The sequence below is a fragment of the Myzus persicae genome, unplaced genomic scaffold (assembly GCF_001856785.1).
Source record: "Myzus persicae strain clone G006 unplaced genomic scaffold, MPER_G0061.0, whole genome shotgun sequence".
Taxonomy (NCBI): domain Eukaryota; kingdom Metazoa; phylum Arthropoda; class Insecta; order Hemiptera; family Aphididae; genus Myzus; species Myzus persicae.
Genome location: NW_019100969.1, coordinates 88,290 through 109,565, shown reverse-complemented (window position 1 = coordinate 109,565; position 21,276 = coordinate 88,290). Strand labels below are relative to the sequence as shown.

At 29.0% G+C, this 21,276-nt stretch overlaps 1 protein-coding gene across 2 annotated transcripts in view; it reads left to right on the top strand.

Annotated features, from left to right (window-relative positions):
• LOC111027086 (octopamine receptor beta-3R-like) overlaps window positions 1–21,276 on the top strand; it is a 162,996-nt gene that overhangs the window by 54,636 nt on the left and 87,084 nt on the right. For both annotated transcript variants that reach the window (XM_022305309.1, XM_022305310.1), the window contains exon 3: window positions 16,636–16,781. In XM_022305309.1, coding sequence (XP_022161001.1) covers window positions 16,636–16,781 — 146 coding nt within the window. The remainder of the gene's footprint in view (window positions 1–16,635; window positions 16,782–21,276) is intronic.

Genomic DNA, 21,276 nt, shown 5'->3' with positions numbered 1-21,276 from the left:
AATACATATAACAAAACGCCTGATCAGCATTAATAGAGGTGTTTTTTATACAAATTGTTAAATTTACATTTGCATCTGAATGTTTTGATTTAATAACAAATTAATGAATCTAAAATAATTAAAACCAACGAAAAATAGTTTGTAGGAATAATTGTGGTATTGCCACACCTACGCCGTCTTTCCATTATTTTTTTGAAAATTATATACCTTAAACGTGAATATTTTTTTAACTTATATATATTTTTTTTAATTTTTACTATATTATGATAATCATGAATTCAGAAAATTCAGAAAATTCAGTAAACTCTGAAGTATTATTAAGATACGGTTTTAAATATCGTCAAATATCGTAAACTTCATAATACGAGTAATATGATGATGACACGGTTGAGAATTAACTATAATATATTTCAAATACAGCAAATATTTACAGCAAACCAAGTATTCGTATGCTTTTCACATGATTTCCATTAACTTAATAAACCTATCAACAACAAATGTGTTAACAGCATCGATAATTTTTGTTTGAACATTTTTTTATAATTTGAGTTGGCTTTAAACTAACCTACTTGCAAAGTATGGAAAGGATTTTTTTTTTTACACATTAAGATCAAACAATAACTATCACCTCTAAAATTGTATTTTATATTTATAACAAAGAGTAAACTAGCATATCGGCTGAACATTTGTATACAAACATGCCAGCAGAGTGTTTTTTGGACAACGTACTAGCGAAGTTTATCACTGATCAGGATCTCTGTGACTCAAATATTATTATTATTTTTTTTTATTATAAACTGTATAGTTTGTGACATTTTTAACATGCTATTATATGCATGTATATTAATCAGTTGAAATCACAGCCAACAACATCGTTCCTATAACAGGATATTAAAATACATTTTAACTTAAAAATGAACAGTGAGATTACAAAACAAACTCAGAGACCAACAATATTTAGACTACTTAATAATATGCTACTATATGCACGTTGACAATATAGCGCTGTATTGTATTATGTTTATATTCATATGTATCTATTGTATTTGTACAAGCTATTATTTACATGTTTATTGTTTACGATTACTTACAATATAATATTCGTATTAATATGTTTCTGCGAATTTTATTTGACGATTGATATTGGACAAAATGTCTGCTGCCAATCCTTATGTACAAATGAAAATATGTTTATAAACATCGCTTCAGTAAATACACTCAATGTAATGCACGACTAACACTACTATATATTCTAAAGCTACATCCTGCAACATAATCGGGATGATATAAATCATTTCCATGATTAATATTAATGCAAATAACTGCGATACGTGATATTCATTTTTTGTACTTCTATAATCTCTCTGTAATCTTTCTAATTGGCAGTACATCCTTCAGTATGAATTGAAAGTTAAATGTAGCTTTGCATAATATATTGACACAGCATATTTAGTAGAGCATTTACTATTGATCAGTGGTTTTGACTAAATTGTTTTCGGTGAAACAAAGTGGCTTTACATACGCACTAAACCTCGTACAAATAATAATAACACGTCATCCCGTAATCGCACTACAAACATAACGGCCAAGCCCACGTGAGCTGTTTAATCGTAAACTATTTTGTAATCAACTACTGAAACAATCCGAATAATTAAATGTGTACGAGCATAACGACTAACTCACATGTTGATAAGATATAAGATTTAGTTTAAACATACAGGAGAATAGTAATGTATTATAATATAGGTACGTAGAATTGAATATTATCGTAATTTAAAAGAAATTTCTGGCAGGTATTTTATTGGTGACGGGTTCAGTTTTTCCTCAGGCGACGTTTTTTTTTCGCCAATTCGCCCGTTGTTATCACCAATATTATATAATACCTCTTGTAGGTTAGGTAAAATAAGGCGTCGTTCAAGTGGCCTCGGTACTTAGAATTCTGGTTGAGCTTTGGAGCAACTTATAAGAGTGATGAGAACAGTCAAAACTACTACAGTCTTCGGGAGCAGAAAATAATTTTAGAGTTTACCGTTTACCGTTTAGCTAATAGACCCTCTATAGTATCTCCCCGATTGTGTAGGTAAACTGAAGAAAAAAAATGGTCTACAGGCTAGGTTATGTGCCGCGGGATCTTAGCATAGGTCCAATACGGTACTGGAACGGAAGATCTACAACTAATTGAATCAAACGTGCAACACCACGTGTTCAGAGCACCCAACTAGAACCATAAGTACCTGTGTAGCTTTAAGCCTGAGCACTATAAATGATTTCAGTTCCGTTACAGATGCCACCAAGCGACGGAGAGCTCTGCATGCTCTAAACGCACCAAGTCACCTTATCAGGACGGTTTTGAAATGTATTTCAATGATTGAATCACAACTATCATCAAATTCAGTGGACAGATGTAGACAAATTCGAAATCCTAGTTCTTTTCAGGATCCCAAGTGCATCTCTTGTCAGTCCCGCGTTGTGGAGTATCACGAATTATGACGTTGTTCTGAGAACCAAAGTGCCAGAAAGAAGGAGTATATATTGATTTAGAATGGAAGATAAGGTCATAGAATACGTTGGATTTCTGTGGAAGAATAGCGAACGTAAGGAGAAGTTGTATAATATGGCAATAGAAACCACTGAAATGTGTAAGCAGATTGAGCGTGTGACACAGAGATTAATTATTGCTAATTTATATTGACTTCGACTCCTTGTTGTGTACTTGTGTATTGTATTCCAATAAACTTCCTATTCATGTTTGTGTATTATTAGCAATTAATTGCATTGTTCCCCGTGGAAAAGAGTTCCTGGGAGACTCCTGCTATTTAAACAAAAAAAAGGTAATCAGGACAGAGAATAAAATAGTGAGTAAAAAGAATATGTAACTTGACAATACAAATCGAAATATAATGTTGATTTTCCTATGATTACGTTATTAATGTATTTGCTACGTTTAAGGTACTATCACTTTCAAATAAATTGTACCTGTAAACATTTTCATCAAACAATATTTCTGTACTGGTTATAGGAAGTTTCTTATTGACGAAGTTCTAACAAATTGCATTGTTCCAAAATTTCTAGAAATGTAACAATTTATACGAATTGATTTAATTTCTTAAATGTATTCCATTCAATTTTAAATCAGTCAATAAATTAACAACAGTTTATTACAACAATGTGAATAAGTTATCTAAATGCTACTTTACAGTAGACCACATCATATAGAATACATAATATTATGTAAAAACAAATTGATTAATCTTTAATTGCCTGAGCCATACACTAAAATATTATTTAAACATCATCATTATTGGATTTAATATAACATTTAATGATTAAGAACTAAACATTTTTTTAATTGATTTCAATAAAAAAAACCGAAGATGTCTCGTAACACTATAGTAGGTTTCAAGTACCTACCCCATGACGCAAGTAAGTCGTTGTAATGCATATTATGTTAAATTTGAATTGAATGATTAATCATTACATGCAAAAAACGATGATGGACGAAGACTCGTTCAGGCTCTATTTTTAAGGTGATTATTTTATAATTTTTATATTTTTCATTAATTAGTACAATACGTCAAACTTATTTTTGTCAAATACATCAAATATAATATAGTATTATGGCATATATGATTTCTTATTAATTTATAGCCAAATGTCGACGTATGGACGTGATAAAGTCCATGTGCACTATAGATGTAGCTAAAGGTTTTTCGAAATATTTTTTAAATATCATTGTGGGTAAAAAATAATAAACGTAAAAAATGGGAAAATGTTATAAGTCTCAACAGTTAATATTTTTTTAATTACAACAGAATAAATAAAATGAAGACAAAGGAAAAATAAATAAATATAGGGGGAAATTTTTTTTCCAACGAATCATAAAATTAATAACTAAATACGTACTACCCCATTAAAATTAGAATCTGTAAATAAGAGTAGCTAGATTTGAGTAACTTTTCAAACATAATATTTTTTTATACCTACTGCATTATAAATTATACCTTAATTTTTTTTTTTTTTTTACTGCTAGTCTGAAAATATTAATATACAATTAATTATATACGTGTATTTATAATATATATAATCGGACATTATCATCGATAATTAATAAATAATATTTGAATCCTGAATGCCAAGTATTAAATTAATATTTTTTTTATCTAAGAATATAATATATTTTCAATAAAAGCTAAACAATAGATTTTTAAATAAAATCGATAAGATGACAATATTTAAACAGTCAACTCTCAATTTTTTGTCAAACAAAACCAATTTCCTCTGCTATACACATCTTAATGTTTTTTTTGTTTTTTTTTTATTTATTGAAATTAAAATATATCAGTATATTGTATGCTATTACAAGTTTGCTTACGCTCTTGTTACAAATTACGAATTACAATTATTAAAAACAATAAGTTTTTGATATTGCAATAATTAATTTTCACGTTGATATTAGTTAATAGGATCTTCTTTTTCACTTGCATCTCATAAAAGAAGATTTTAAATGCCGATTTTTCTTTTTATTTCCCAGGTTGGTAACCTTGCGCTATCAGACATTTTTAGATTTGAATGAGAGTTTTTGAATTGGATTTTTATCCAGTCTACGAGAAGAAGGATTCCTGTATCATTGTGATTTTGTCTATTCCTCAAGAACCATGGGCCTTTTTTTTTCATATCCTCAAAAATTTGTTTTCAAGGATTTGGAATTTGTTGATTTTAGAAAAAGAAGCTGCTCAGGTCGGCAAGCATAAGTGATTAATGGCCGAATACTTGAGGTGTACAGTAAGATGAACGATTTAATTTGGAGGGTTGATTTAAAGTTAACTAATGGGTAAAGTGTGTTCATTCTTACATAGCCTCGGGTGAGTTTTTTATTTGTATGGATTTTCCATCTTTATGTTTAAAATGTATTAATAAAATCTATTTGTTCAACAAACATTTTTAGACATACCAAAAAGGTTAAAGGTTTTTGATTAAATGTGTTTTCTGCAAATGTGTCACTCAGCTAGTGTTTTTGTTTTACGCAGATTCTAAATAGGGTACAATAATTATTTTATACAAACTATTTAACATTAATTGTATGTTTTGTTTCATTTAAATCTGCCACTGTTAAGCCTAAGTACATGATGTAGATGTAACAATAAACCTTAGTTTAATAAAAACATTTACAAGGGATACAAACAAATTCATGACAACCTTGTGAATTAATAATGATGTTGGTATCCTATTTTAATTTTTAACTAGTTATCTTTAAATTTACTCATTTTCGTGATTTTTACGGTTTTTTTTCAAAAATAACTACACACCTATATGAAGGATCTTGTATTGAATGTTCCAGCTTTTTGATTTTGACTTAGAAATAAACATTTTGCCAACATAATATATCAAAAAAAAAAAACCAAAAGCAGTCTTAACTTACTAGCTAAATTTTAAAATTATAACATTTCTAAAAAAAATTTTAAAAAATCTTCTGTAAAAGTATAATATAAGTACATTATACATAACTTTATATCTTCGGTTATTTATTTTTGAATTATAACAATGAAAGAGGATCGATTTTTTTGACAACTTAGGTACTGATGAAAGCGTAAACATTTAAGTTCTTAATTATTTTGAAAAGTATTGGGGATTTTTACTTTTTACTACCATATATTTAGTTTTCTACTAATAACCACATTCCAAAAATTAAGTTTGGCATGAAACGTTTACTTTGTAATGCTCCAAAAGTGACGACAGACATAAAAAATATACAGACACATACCATTTTATGACAAATACAATCGTTAAATTCAAAATCTAAATTTTACATACCTAATTCCTCTTCTTTCCGTCTCCACCATTTTTCCCATCCTTTCACTGTACCAACACTTACATAGATGCTTTTTTTTTAAACTAACTTAAATTTTGATTGTTTTCATTTAGTATTGATATTTATTTAAATTCATTTAACACGTGATTTTACATAGTAAAAATTCTGATGTCGTGTATTCTTCTATAGTTATAAGATAATTACATGTTTTATATTATTTAATATATTTTTGTGAGATATAGTAAATTCCAATTGGCGTTAATTATTCAAATTAAATGAATAAACGCTTCATCGTCATCGTCACACTCACTTATTATAAAAATATTGTAACAGATTGTGAAATATAAAATTTTAATTTTAAAAAAAAAACTGAATTGTAAAAATTGTTCTATAACTCACACTATTATTGTGATTTATACGAAACTTTACTTGGTATATTCAAAATACGATTAAACGTTGCCTTTAATAAATATAATTTCATTTCATATAACAATAATATGATGGTAATATTTACTATTATATTTGATAATTAATGGTAACGAATTATTTTGAAATTAAATAATTCGTAATATAAACACCTAATATGACGTTTAATATGATTTAAGATATTTTTTTTCTAAACCAGAAACATTTAAAATGAAATATTAGCTATCGCTCACTTTACTAAGTCCGTACAACATTCAAACAAATAATAATATAATATAATAATGGTTTAAAGCCACGACTGGAATGCTCATCGCATGTACCTCGATCATAATATGTTAGTATTATGAGTGGATGATTTATAATGATAATATTATACGAACCTAATGTGCTGTTGTGACAGACAATAGACAGTCAATAGGAGATATGATATATTAAAAAAAAACTAGGGGTAGATTTAGTGCATTCGTATTCGTTGAGCAATATTAATATTAAAATAATAGGTGAAATCCATCGTACCATTATTTCGTCAAAACAATTGTGGAAAAATCGAGAAATAAATTCAAGAGTTCGGCTGTGGTGACGACGGATGGACGGTTGTGATAATGACAGTTCCGGCCACTACGGTGCGTGAGAGCTGTTGCTGTCGAGATGTTTGAAATTGAAGTGCACCTTCCTTTTTACATTTTTTTTTTTTTATGGCAGCCTATGGTACAGAGAGTACTGCCGCCATTGCCGTCATCGTTTAAAAACATGTTCCAACAACGTGCGAAGGCTTGATATAGGTGAAAATGTCACAGGTTTTAATTATATATAGTTAAATATAATTGACCAACATTTAAACCTGATTGTCGTATACCCTTAATAAAATATAAACTAGGCATTAAATATCTATCAGTATACAATTTTATAACAGTAAAATGGGTTTTTTTTATATGACATTGAATATTTTTGGTACGTCACAGGTGAAAATGTTATATAATATACTGAAATATAAAAGTCATCGTTGCAGATTCTCCATTTTTTTTTTTCAGACAATTTATCGCTATTTTCCTCTTTATTATAGTTGGTTCATACAATTAACAAACTATAAAACTTTAGATCACGTCTTGTATATAGACATATTACCTCAGTATTTCAAATTTTTATCGAGTGTTTTATTAGATTTAGCTCTCTATACTTACTATATTCGCAAAAAAAAAAGCTGAAAGACGTAAAAACGAAAACGACAGCGAAGATAAAGTTTGAGAATCTTGATGATCATTTTGCTCGTAAAAGTAAAAAAATAACTGTTTGGTTTTTATTATTTAGAAAAGTTCAATATGTGTTACATTCTTTTACCTTTTCTATACATCATAATATTTAGTGTACTTATCACGTGACGAACTCGCCTGTTCGTAGATGAATAAATTTCATTTCAAAAGTGATTTTTAACCATAAAATAATGTATCACCATATTTGACTTATTTTATTCAAAGTAATATAAATAAAAGATTATTATGGCATTTTTCAGCAACAAATATAATCAATTTAATAAAAACTTATTTTTTTTCATTGTAAAATACTGTTGGTTAAAATAGACCATTTTTTAAAAATTGTGAAAAATGAAACTCATTATTTCCTTACTCGTGACTACTTCAACTTTATGAATATTAACCTTTACTGTAAGCTTATCCCATCTGGTAAAATGCATAAATTATTTTTTTTCCAATGAATAATTTTAATCACTCACTCACTATTTTGAACTTCAGATTCTATCTGCTTAATTAACTGATAGTTTATTTAAGATGTTAAAAATTATTTACTCATAAAAATATATTCAAAATTTTAGGTTTCGATAAAAAATTATAAATTACTACCTCAGTCCTTATTTCATTCATTAAAAAAAATATATACTTTATCACAGAATTGTATAAACAAAAACCATGGATAGTAATTGTATTTTTAACTATAGTTAGTGTCCCCAAAACTGACACATACGCATGACACAAACAATAAGTATCTATGTATGTAAATGCGAATAAATGATTTACAATGATACGAGCACTGACCAGACAGCATCAGTGTTGATATTGCACGTCGATTTCAAGAAATATAATTTATCAATATTTGATGTAAAAACTAGACCATAAGGGGTATAGTAATAATAAAATATAATATCGAAGATATATCTACATTAGATTACTATTTCTTTCGAAGAACGTTTATTTGATTTCCCCCTTTTTATATTGAGCTTAAGTTGAGATTGTTATTTTTATGTTGGGAGAAAATAACGGAAAGAAAGAAACCACGATTAATGCAAAACTAATTAAATATTATAAAAATATTACAGCAAATGTTAAATTCGAAATGCATTAAAAAAGATTTTAAACTGAAATGGGGAAACTAGACTTCTGTGTGGACAAAAATGTACCACTTTGAGCCATGTTTGATTTATTTTGTTGCCATTGAGAAATAAGGATAAGGTTAAAAAAATATATTTCCCCTCGAGTAAAGTCTATTATAAAACTCTTAATAATATTCATGATGTGTTAGATAATGTGATTGAAAAATACGTTGGCAATTTTTCAATTTCCCGAAAATGCTTTACTCTGTATTTAAATTTTGAGCATGAAACATGAATCACAATGAAGCGCCTAGAGTTATAAACTTAGGAAATTTCGTTTATCTCGTAAAATCCGAACGCACATGTAAAATGAGATAATACAAGTACAAGAACTTCCTTACAAACCTAGTATAATAAACGTATTTTAAAAAATTTATATTTTTACCAAAGATGAGTTGAGATTTAGTTGATTTATATCAACTGAGTTTGATTACGTATGAAAGGCACGTTAAATAAACTAGGAAACTACTACAACAACAGACAATCAGTACTAACTATACCAACACAATAAATTGCCGGTGATATTCTCAAACAAGATGCTTAAAGATTATCAGGATAATTGAAATATAAACAAAACAAAATTAGAAGAAAATTGGTTTTTTAGATTACACACACAATACGTCATAAAATATAAAAATAATATTTATAGATACACATTTTGATTTGCAAATATGTTTCATTATTATTTCTTAGTTTATGCGTATGTGATAGAGTTTTGCTATTTGGAGGAGTAAAAATGATTCAACAATTCATTATTTTGAGAGAGATTTCTGATGAAAATTGGAACAAGTTGGTCCTTAGTAGTCAAAAGCAAAAAATTCTAAGTACATTTCAAAATAATTGGGGAAAATTGGAATATTTTTTTTAGCTATCCATATCTAAATGTATAAATTGGCCCATGGACTAAAAAATATTAACAACTCTGAGCTAATTCATCTGTAATTCAATAAATCTTTAGATTTTGGTCAATGGACACGATTGATTAATTGTTTAGTTTTTGTTTGAATATTTTACATTGTATTAGAGTATATTTTGAATTAGCACTATGAGTTTATTAATTTTAAAGACTTATTTTTTTGGACAGAACTAAAGATTAAATATGGAATCGGAAAATGAAAAAGTAGGACCTATTCTTTATAAGTCTGGATATCTGTCATACAATTTTTGATGCTATATTTTTTTATATTTCTCGTGTCAGTTTTTACATGCATAAAACGGTGTTCCTTTTATTTTTATAATATGTTCCATTGTTATTATTCAAATAACAAAATGGAACCTAATACCCCTGAAGATATTTTGCTGAGTTTTTGAACAACAACATAAAATAAAGTAAAAACATTATTAATCATTTTGGAATTCCTTGACATATTTCAACGATAGAGCCTAACGATATATTTACTTCCCTACAAACCTAACAAAACTTCAACAAGAACTTCGATCAATCGACTTTAAAATTAATTAACTGTGTGTACCTATTACTATAAATAAATCAGTTTCTCTTATCAGTCAATATTATTGATTATTTTTTATTATTAGGTGTAATATTATGTTCTGCCCTTAATAAAGAATGTAATAAAAGTGTTGGAAATTCAATATTAAATATAAGGTATATATTTATATGGGATTGTACAACGACTATACAATATAACATGTCTTTATAACTCACTCTCAATTGTACTGTATACAATGTGAACCGTGGTTGTGGTTGGAGAATGGAGATTTTCTACCCAAGTTACTTGTTAGTCGCAAGTAGGTGACCACCATATTTTCTGTTGGTCAGCCATCGGAAAAATGTGAACACTGACCGATTAATCCGCGTCCATCGAATTGCGTCCTCGAATCCAGATCAAATGGTTTTCACGCCATTGTCCAAACGCGAGATTAAAATATAGTGGTGTGCAGTACAGAGAAATTCTGTTGAAATGAGACTTGTTTAAGTATATTTGCGAAACTCATCACTGCCGGTTAGGTTGGGATCGCTTGTTTCCTGAGGATTATCAGTGGAGTTCAGTGCGTCGAATTTAGTTACACATCACCCACCTAAGTATATTATTCACGCATTCTCTGTATTAGAACGCCTCGACGACCGTTATTTAGAATTTATACTGTAGTTGCACATAGTGTAGTGTTGTGAAATTAAAACAAACACTTTATAAAATAGTCGAGCAATCGCTAAATCCTTAAACGCCTATTTTATAAAAATTGGTCTCTAGACAAGCACCATAATATATACATATATAATCATTACTTGTTTTAGACAAATAAGAAAATTGCGTGCACCATGGGAGACATATTCTTTTCTATGGGAACATTTGCTTTCATAATTTTTAGTAACAAATATTGTTATCTAGTTGGAAAAATGTTTTTTAATTTAATTTGTGTATGTCTATGAGTATTCATATTAAAGTACAGCTAAAAGCAGAACATAGAGTTTGAAAAAAAAAGAACTGATCTTAAGTTCTTTTTTTTATAATTGTGCAAATATTTCGTGGATATTTATAGAAACATAAAGGGACACTTTTATTCTATCCATCACACGTATGCCCCACCGACATTCGGTCCGTTGCCATAATATAAGACGACGACAAGCGTAAAGTCTGTGTATAACCCAAGTTTTAATATATTTTCCCTTCTAGGAATTGGTCTATTTTATTAAACTATGCCCTGTTTTTTAAATATAATATATACATTATACATACATTACAGACACGAGTATCGAAAAAGAATTTTTGGTTTATTTTTGTAGGGATATTTGAACAAACATTATATACATATTATACTATCTTTTTTCTAAGATTTTATTTTTCAATTAATTTTTAACTTACAATTTTTTAGACTCTCCAGATACACATTAGAATGATACGTGCAGATAACATCCAATTAAAATATAATTGTCAAATAACATAAAACTTGTTTTCAGAGATTTTTGAATAATTAGCACAATATATAAATGAGAGTTCTGAATAAATTTAATAAATTACCAGTTTAAAATAAAAATATATTTAAATTTTCAAATTATAGCTAATATTCATGACTGTAGTTGAATTTTCTAAGATCAAATGAAAAAATTCAAATTCAAAGAACCGAAGAAACATACGTACTTGTGTCATAATGTTAAATCGTATATTATACGGTTTTGGCAACGATACACAAATAAAAGACAAATTAATCATTTTAACATGTTTATTTTAATGCGCTGCTCCCTATAGCTACTTGTATCATTTAGTATTTATTTATATAATTTAATGTTTTTTTTTTACAATTTTCGATACTTGACTACTATACAATATTAATATTGTATAAAAGAATAATATAAAGCTTTGGGGATATTAGACTTTTATTGATATTACATAAAAGGTTGGTTATGTTCAAATATTAATTTGTGACCCAACATTTTGGGACAAACCATCGAGATAATTGTTTTATGTTATATTGCTCACGAGTGCGAAACACAAACATAACAAATCGTATTGTGCCTTATTATTTTATCCAAAATCAAATTAAACGTATTTTATGACCTAGACTGTCATAAATAATGTTTAACGTTACTGTCTTCTGGGCTGGGTATTTTTTTCTCTCACAATTATTAAATCTATATTTTTTTATTTTGTTCAACGAACCATCACATGTGGTTATTAGATTATTATTATTATGTTTTTTTTTTATAGGATAATGTTTATAGTCATCATTCATCCCTCGTCATAACACCAAATGGAACTTGGAACTCTGGCATCGGGGTTAGAAAAATAATGGTATACATTATGTACGAAAATCAACAGCAATAGAAATATTACAATAATATGGAATTAATTTTTTTTTTTTCATCTCACCATTCGCGTTGAAGTTATCTACGTGCTATTTTTAGGTACGCATTTATCTTACCCACGTACCTATCATATTATATGCTACAAAAAACATTGATTTTTTTCCTATTTTTTTTTCCACAATCGATATCGTTGAAATTAAATTGCGTTTTGTTTACAAACGCAAACTATATAACATGACGTACTAATTAACTATACCTACTTGCACGTTGTAATTACCCCGACTTGTGAGTTCTTTTTGCTTTTTTCACCGTCGAGGTTCCTATTATGAGGCAGAACTGCAAAGCTATTGGTTTTTCCTTTAGTGCACAATTTTTTTTTCTTATTATTTTTTTGTCCCACTGAAACCACTTTTAGCACGTTGTTAATGTGTTCTCCCGATTCTTTCACATATACCCCTACGTGTACAAAAGCAGTCAATCGGAAATTACGTGTAGATTGGACGTTTGTACTCGTATTATTAGAATTCCGAATTTCCCATTATTTCTCGAGAAGATCATTAAAGACTGCTACGAAAGCATTCTGAATCAACGATAGAAAAAAAATACACGAATATCAGATCCCGTATAAGTTTTATAAAATCCAAAAAAAAACAGGTGCAAATCAAAGAAATATTTCCCATGTATGAGAGCTAAAATAATATCATTACCGAGAAAAAATATACATCATTAACCTATGTACATATATTTTTTTAAATATAATTTTAAGTAATTGATACGCTATATAGTAAACAATGTAATATTATATACATCCACCATGTATGTATGATGACAAGTTGTTAGGTATTTTAGATGGCACAAAAATGGTGCATACTATTGATTATAAAATAATCACACCTAATAATATATAATATTTTAATTATAATGTTCTGAACATCAAAAATGTTTGAATTTTGATTAATTATTCACAAATTGTTCCTACACAGTAATGCTATAAAATTGTTGTTTTCAAACAATATCTCATTAGTCACTACTCATTACTCGTGGGCATAATTGAATCATGGCGCTGAAAGTATTCCATTTGCACAGTGGGTTATCGAAATGTTATTATTTTGATTGTCTTTAAAACTTCAAAAACGATTTATTCTGTTGGTTTCGGTTGATATTTATAACAATTCATTCTTATATACCATATGTAACACATTGCAACGTCATTTATAGAGACGCATTAAATTACAAGCCAAAACAGAACCACGATACAATTATGACGACTATAATATTATAAATGATTTAAAACAAAACATTCAAGAATCACATAATATTTCGAGAGAACAATTAATTAAAAACCAAATAAAGGGTAAGACAAAAGGGAAAATCCTGGAGTCATCCATAAGGTAAAGACTTAGTATTATTAAAAGATAATACACATAAGAATAAACTTCACACATTATGGCCAGATTCGTATGATGTCATTGACGTAATAGGAAATGGAAATGTAGTCATTACTATGATACTATGAAGTGTCACGCAGTAGGTACACAAAAATAATATAAAACAATATTATAAAGATAATACAAATTAATAAATAAGTATATAAGTATGACAGCAGTTAGATAATAATATAAAATAAATAGGTTAATTTTAATTTAAGAGACAATGGAATTTCATTTTGGAACTCGAGTTGCCACTCAAAAGTGAAGTAAACGAGACATATACATTAGGACCGGAAAACACTCCAAGGTGTCTAATAGGGCACATCAATACAACAAACAATAAAATAAATTAACCTTTCTCAACACTTGAAATAACCAAAATAACTGAAATAATTACTAAGCTCCCTAATGTATGATTTATCACCAACTTCGGTATCAAATATATTGAGAATAAGCCAGCTATACAATTAAGTTATAACTCATAAAAAAAAAATAATAATAATAATATAAACAATGAAAAAGCAATAGAAGTAATTTTTACATGAGATTAAATTATGAGAATTTAAGAAACAATGTACCACTAGAATAATAGGGACAAAATACATACTTATAATTTACTTTTTAATACAAGAGTATAATAAAAAATATGTGAGTTACTAGAAGGAAAAAATGTAAACCGTCGCAGAACACCTGGCAGACATGGCACATCGAAACTAGCTATTTTATACAGAAAATATGCATAAAAAATATGGTTTATTAAAAGAAATAAACATGGAATAATCAAAAACATAGTATTCAGACATTTTAAGAAAACGACAAGCTGAACCTAGTGGGGAGATTGTGGCAGCAGAACTATGCTAAGAAGTGTGATACCCATTTACGGGGACGAAATTACATAACTCGACAGTTGTTGTGACTTCTGATTATAATAACAAAAATACTATTATATTATAATTATCATCATTTTTTATTTTGCCAAATGTTGACAGGTAAGAGTATAATATCCCCAATATGACAATAATATGTGTGTTAAAAAGTGTTTTGTACGTTTTTGTAAGGAAAGGTATTAAAAGAGTCCAGCTATTGGATGTGGCATAATTTTGTGACGTTACCATATTATAATGATACCTATGCTATATTATGTTACTATTCAGTAATTTGAGCTTGAGCCTGAAATTAGTATAAATGAAATAGATATAAATAAATTGCATAAAACTATTATATATAAAGGGTAGGCATATACTGTATAGAATAACTATTTGGACTGGATCAATTAAAACAACTAGATATGACGTATAAGCATAACCATTTCTATATTTCTGTGTAAATACTAAATATTAATATTAGTTTACTTTTTTATTATTATTACCATCTGTTACAATTTCAATAAGTTTAAATTATTTTTCTTTAATTATTGTTGATTCTTTAACCGCTATCTAATGTGTATACTGTCTTACTGTTCTATTTTATATGGCCCTATTTTTAGTGTTAAATTATATTTTAACAATTCACAGTTTTTTTTTATTGATAATAACCCAAAGATAAAGAAATTAATCATTCATGCTTTTAATCTTATTATGGATAATCAAGTTACTGTGCATGTAAATACTAAATAAGTTACAAATCGTATAGATTTGTTGGCATGAGGCTATTTGCTGAAAGTGAGCTTTTACCCGGTTAACAACACTCATTCGTCTTTGTCTAAATTAATCCAGAGGGATCTCATATATTTATTCACATTCGGGTTATTCTAAAAACGATGCAGTAACAGCTGATGCAAAATCAAAATCGAATGTGTTCGATATAACTAAATCTAGATGATTATAGTCAATTTTAAGAGAACTGTATCGATGGTCCTCCAGATAAACTCCTCGATTCATAATATACGATTTGCCTATCTAAGTACCTATAATGCTATACTTATAATGTTAACTTGTCTTACAATGTACGAATATATTGGTTGACCACTAGCCGATTACGTAAAATTTAACGTTGGAAGACTCAATGTCACAGCCGCCAATCTTCAAACGAAAATTTAAAATCATTCAAAATAAGTACACAATATATTATATTATTTGTAAGCCCAATGGGACATGATGCCGAGGATATTTTATCATTAAAAACAAAGAATCTATATCCCCGTCGACATTTCGTTGAAGATGTAAGAGGCTATCGTTTATTCGTATCATGTACTCATGTGTATATAATGACTAATGATACTTACATACTAACAAAATCAAATGAGAGGGATTGTAATTCAGTGGTTGGTTGTAACTTCGTATATCTTTATTTTCTGAGCATAGACACTTGTCATATGACCGTTCGGGAAGATAAAACTTTTATGGTGATAGAAAAAACAAACTTTTGCATTTGAATAGGTAAACAATATTCAGACCGTCTGAAATAATTAATAGTATGCAATATCAGGCAAGACATCGATAAAATCAAGTGTAAAAACAAAACTGTAAATATATATACCTAATAGATATTGTATGTTCCCCTATGGTTTATAAATTAGTTGTATTCACTTTGAACACTTTGTCTGACGTTTCGAAAAATATTAAAAGTGTAATACTATTATGTTTCCAGATACATTTTAAATAAACGACAAAATTATATATAACACAAATTATACTTATAACGTTAAATGTTTTTTTTTATTACGTTTGCATAAATGTATAATTCATTTGAAATTATACCCACTTAACCCTTTTTATTATTACAAATACTCAAAGCCCATTACTTAAAATAATATGCGCACTCAGACATTCGAAAATGTTATCGTTGTTAGCCAACAACTGATTTAAGGTTTATTTTTTAGGATTTACAAAGAAGCCGTTCGACAACGGCAAGCCTTGTCCCGGACGTCCAGTAATATAATTCTGAACAGCATACATCAACACAGGATTCAACACTATAGTCATAGATTACGGCCTCCAGACAGCGAAAACATGTCAAATGGAAACGGTGAGTTTTTTTTTTATTTATCCAATTTTTTATAATAATATTATTATAATAACAAGGTTGATTTAAATAACTATTGTATGGTACATTTAGGTCACAGTAAACATGACCTTTGGTGATATAAACATGAAATAAAATGAGTTATTATCGTCCCTCCGGAATATTTAGAATAAATTGTTAAAATAATAAAACAAATTCGTTGTTTAAAAGTAAAACTGCTGTACTACTACACAAGTAATACTCTACCTACACTATTTATTTGTACATATAAGCGAAATTGTACAGGATTACCTTCAACTTAAACAAATAACTGATATTATTTAAAATTATTGATTATACAACTGCACTAGAACATAATATTAGCAGTAGTATTTACTATTTAGTACGGTAATCGATAAACTTTTACACTATCATCGATATTGAGGGATTCGTAAATAATAATATTAGAATTAGAATTATTATTTTATAATTTGCTATATAAAGAATATCAACTTCATACAATTATTTTGAGGATAAATTGAGTTCATTCGGTCCCTAGCTATAATATAAATAATATAATTATCGTGTATGTGCGTATTGTATATAAATTATCATTTCTTTCACTATGACGGAAAAAATACATGTCACAGGGAGCAAAATGTCTGAATCCGGTATTTGTTTTGTAGAATACTTCACAGTTGAGATGATAATTATCATCGCCAAGCATCAGCTGCTGTCGTTCCATTTCGTAATACTGTAGAATATTTAATATTGTGAACAATATTCGCGACTTTGGCGTTTAATTAATAATTAATACGACTTTCTAATTGCTTACGATTTAACAAGTATGGCTAATTTTTAAAACGCAATATCGGCACGTTGAAAACGGCTTTCAAATATTACGATGCGGAACAGCGACTTTGAAAAAATCCGTACGACATTTCATTGGTCGTGATCGACGTCGTATCCGACAAACTTCGATCGCGCGTCCGACATACCTACGGCATTTTTCGACGTCCATGTTTTCCACTGCAATCTTTTGGGACACCGGTGGTGGTTTTCGTGAATTTTCCTCGGATCCCACAAATGTATGCACTCGGTGAACAGAGCGATAACAGTCGTGCACAGCCGAGCAAACACTACGAGTTAACATAATATTATTACGACGCAGTTTTATTGGTACCAGTATAATATAGTGGGCACTTGACGATGGACAAAATAATTTATAAGCCTGCACGAGCGTATAGATTGGTCTTGGACACGGTGATGTCCATAGGTCAATTCATACACATATAATAATAATATATACACAGGCATTATAAAGGTACTGTTATACCTGTATAATAATAATATATACTTAGAGCGCAAACAACGGTCAATTAATTATTTCGCGTTTTAATAACAAGCGCGCACAATAATTGTTAGCCCGACAGACGGTAAAGACCAGACGGACGGACGGCGTTTAAGTGGTATTAACGCCAGCGGATAATAATTATTAATATTATATTATACTTTATTGCGATTCGGTAAAAATGACGACGTAATCCTAGCGAAGCCATACGACATATTCGTGTTCGTATATTCCCGCGAGATTGCAGTTGTTCCGTGTACACAACGACGTAGGTATGTGATTATTGTTATTTTTATATTATTGTTATTTTAAAGCGAGCGCGTGGCAAAAACGCGGGTAAACCTAACAATACGCGTAGGTTTATTTCTCTTGCATCTGATCCTGCAGTGAACGGTAATTTTCGATTATCGGCCAAAACTCAGCTGACAACGACGTCGATGCCAGCTCGAGTTATTTTAGTCTTCGAATATTATTACTATATACCAAGGGTGGGTAACTCAGAGTTACTGGAGGACCAATTTTTGGAAAATTAAAATCTAGCTGTCCAGAGCATAGAAAGCAACAAAAACAAGGTCATTCAAAGTATACATTTTAATTGGTGTTAAATAGATAATAGAATATAGACCATAAACTTTAAAATTGTACGATGTACTTTGAAAAATGTAGCTCGGGCCAGATAAAAAAGGCCCGCGGGCCACCAGTTGACCACCCCTGCTATGCATGCTGCAGAATGATTCGGAATGTTGCTCACCACTATTAAGGGAGACTTTAATAATGAAATTATTAGAAGTCTATTATATTTTCAAAGTCTAGAGATTTTTAGTACTACTTCAGGAGTGTCCTGTGGCGATACAAATATCTGTTTTCAAACCAGAATCCCCTTTCTGCTATAAATTATTAAGTCAATAATTTTTTTGAAAATGCTGATGTGCCCAATTCAAAATTTGAACGAAGTTGTTCGATAATTAAAAATGATTTTACAAAAATATGAAATAGACGTAATATAAGATATTTTATTTATATTTATTATACTTGGACCATTTTCACAAATCATAAAATATGCTTATAGAATAATAATATTAATTACTAACATTTTCAAACCACCAAATCCACCGAATTATCTTGTTAACCTATTTATTAGCTATTATCCTTACCTATTAGACAAAATTAAACACCTAACTCAAATAAACCACAACTACTCATTCTAATTTCGATTTATATACTTCAACATTTCCTGAAAAGAAGCTGAATAATTTACATTGAAGGAACCTCTCTCCGTAAGGGGGTTATTTAAAAATCCGAAGTTTTTACCTCCAAAAGTCTCATTAAGTAATGAATATACAGTAAAATATTCACGAATATATCTCGAGAGTTCATCGATAATATTAATATGGTCTTATAAATGATGTTTGAAAATGCCAAATATCTGATTTCGAATGACTGCAGTGCTGAAGAAAAAAAGAAGGGGGTGAACATGAACGATGAATCCTCCTGTATGATAATTATACTAATTTCGTATAAACGCATATTATTGCAATATATTATATTAGTATAATGACAATTATATGCAGACCCTGTGCCTATTGTACTCGATGAGCTAAAAGCCTGCATCGCGCGTCATCACTTTAATATAATATAATATAATATCGACCGTCCCGTTCGCTTAATCTATCTTCGTTTGTCGTTTAATGAACTATTTTACAATGGGAACGTTGTGCAGTCGGATATCGTAATCGCATTGTTGTTATAGTGTTCGAGTGTGCCAAGTACACTATATATACACATTTATGTAATATGTACATATATATAGGTACGCACGTGCCTGCCTCTACTCGTCGAATCTCACGTCGTCCACAAAGCCCCTTTTCGTGTACTAAAACACACCCACACATCGAACGAGTTTCAATCGTATTGTCTCCCATAGTGCCATCGAATAAAATAATACAGCGAGAGTGGATCGAAGGTAGAGTAGACTGCAGAGTGCAGGTCCGACATATTAGACGCCGGTGATATTATTATTATTTTTTATTTTATTTTTTTTTTTTTTGACGATAGAGCAGGCGGAGTAGCTTCTTAGCAGAGAGGTTTTAATGATTCAGTGCTTTTATTTATTTACACGCCGAACATGGTAATGTTACAGTTTTATTATCATCGTTATCGACTCATGATAATAATTATTACTATACGAGATCGAGAACCCGGTAGTATAAATACTAAATAAGTTGAAAAATAAATTATATAAATTTAGTACATGATATGTTTCATATTTTATAAACACTCTGCTGTGCTATACAACTATATTGTGCTTTAAATACAATGATAATAATAATAATACGAGGTAAACAATATAGTATGTCAGTAAAACGAAGAAAATATAAAAATGGAAAAAAATTATTTAAGAGGATTAGGAGTGGTGATTTTCTGTCTTTGTTAGGCTCACGTGCCACATAGGAGTTAGAAGTGTTCTACATCCAATGTAGCCACGTAGGTACTTACCAAACTATCTAACGAAGCGATAAGAACTCAGAAAACAAATTTGAATTTCCCGTTAAGTCTACTCGAGATTGACTTTTCATACTATTGATTTGAAATCCCCAAATTTTGAAAATTTTATATTCAAAAAGTAGAAATGAGTATACCTGAGAATCATAATTTAGTTAAAATCTATCGAGTTTAAATTTATTAAATTGAAGACATTGTCAATTGAGTTCGACTTCCGTACAACACGTGTAAAATATTTATAAGACAAAAATTCAAAAAATAATTCATAAAATATGTGTAAACAATTTCAATTGTCAGATACTATTAAAAATATTGAAAACAAATTACCCAATAATTAGATAGATACCTAATAATTTAAAAATGTCATAAAGTCTCAAAATTAAATTCATTATTATTTAGTTAGTACCAAATTCAGACTTTGTGCTAAAAAAGATATTGCTTAACAGTATACTAAAAAAGTGATTTTTCTACAAATTAATAACCATAATTATTATAATATTATTATATTACTCGTCAGCCGTAATAATAATTGATACTTGAATACATTTCAGTTATGACCGTTTTCACGATTTTGTTTATTTGAGTCATAAATTGTATTTACCACCCACTATTCAGTCTTACTTGGTGAAGCTTGGTTTTCTGGTCATCGTATCATAGGTTTCTATT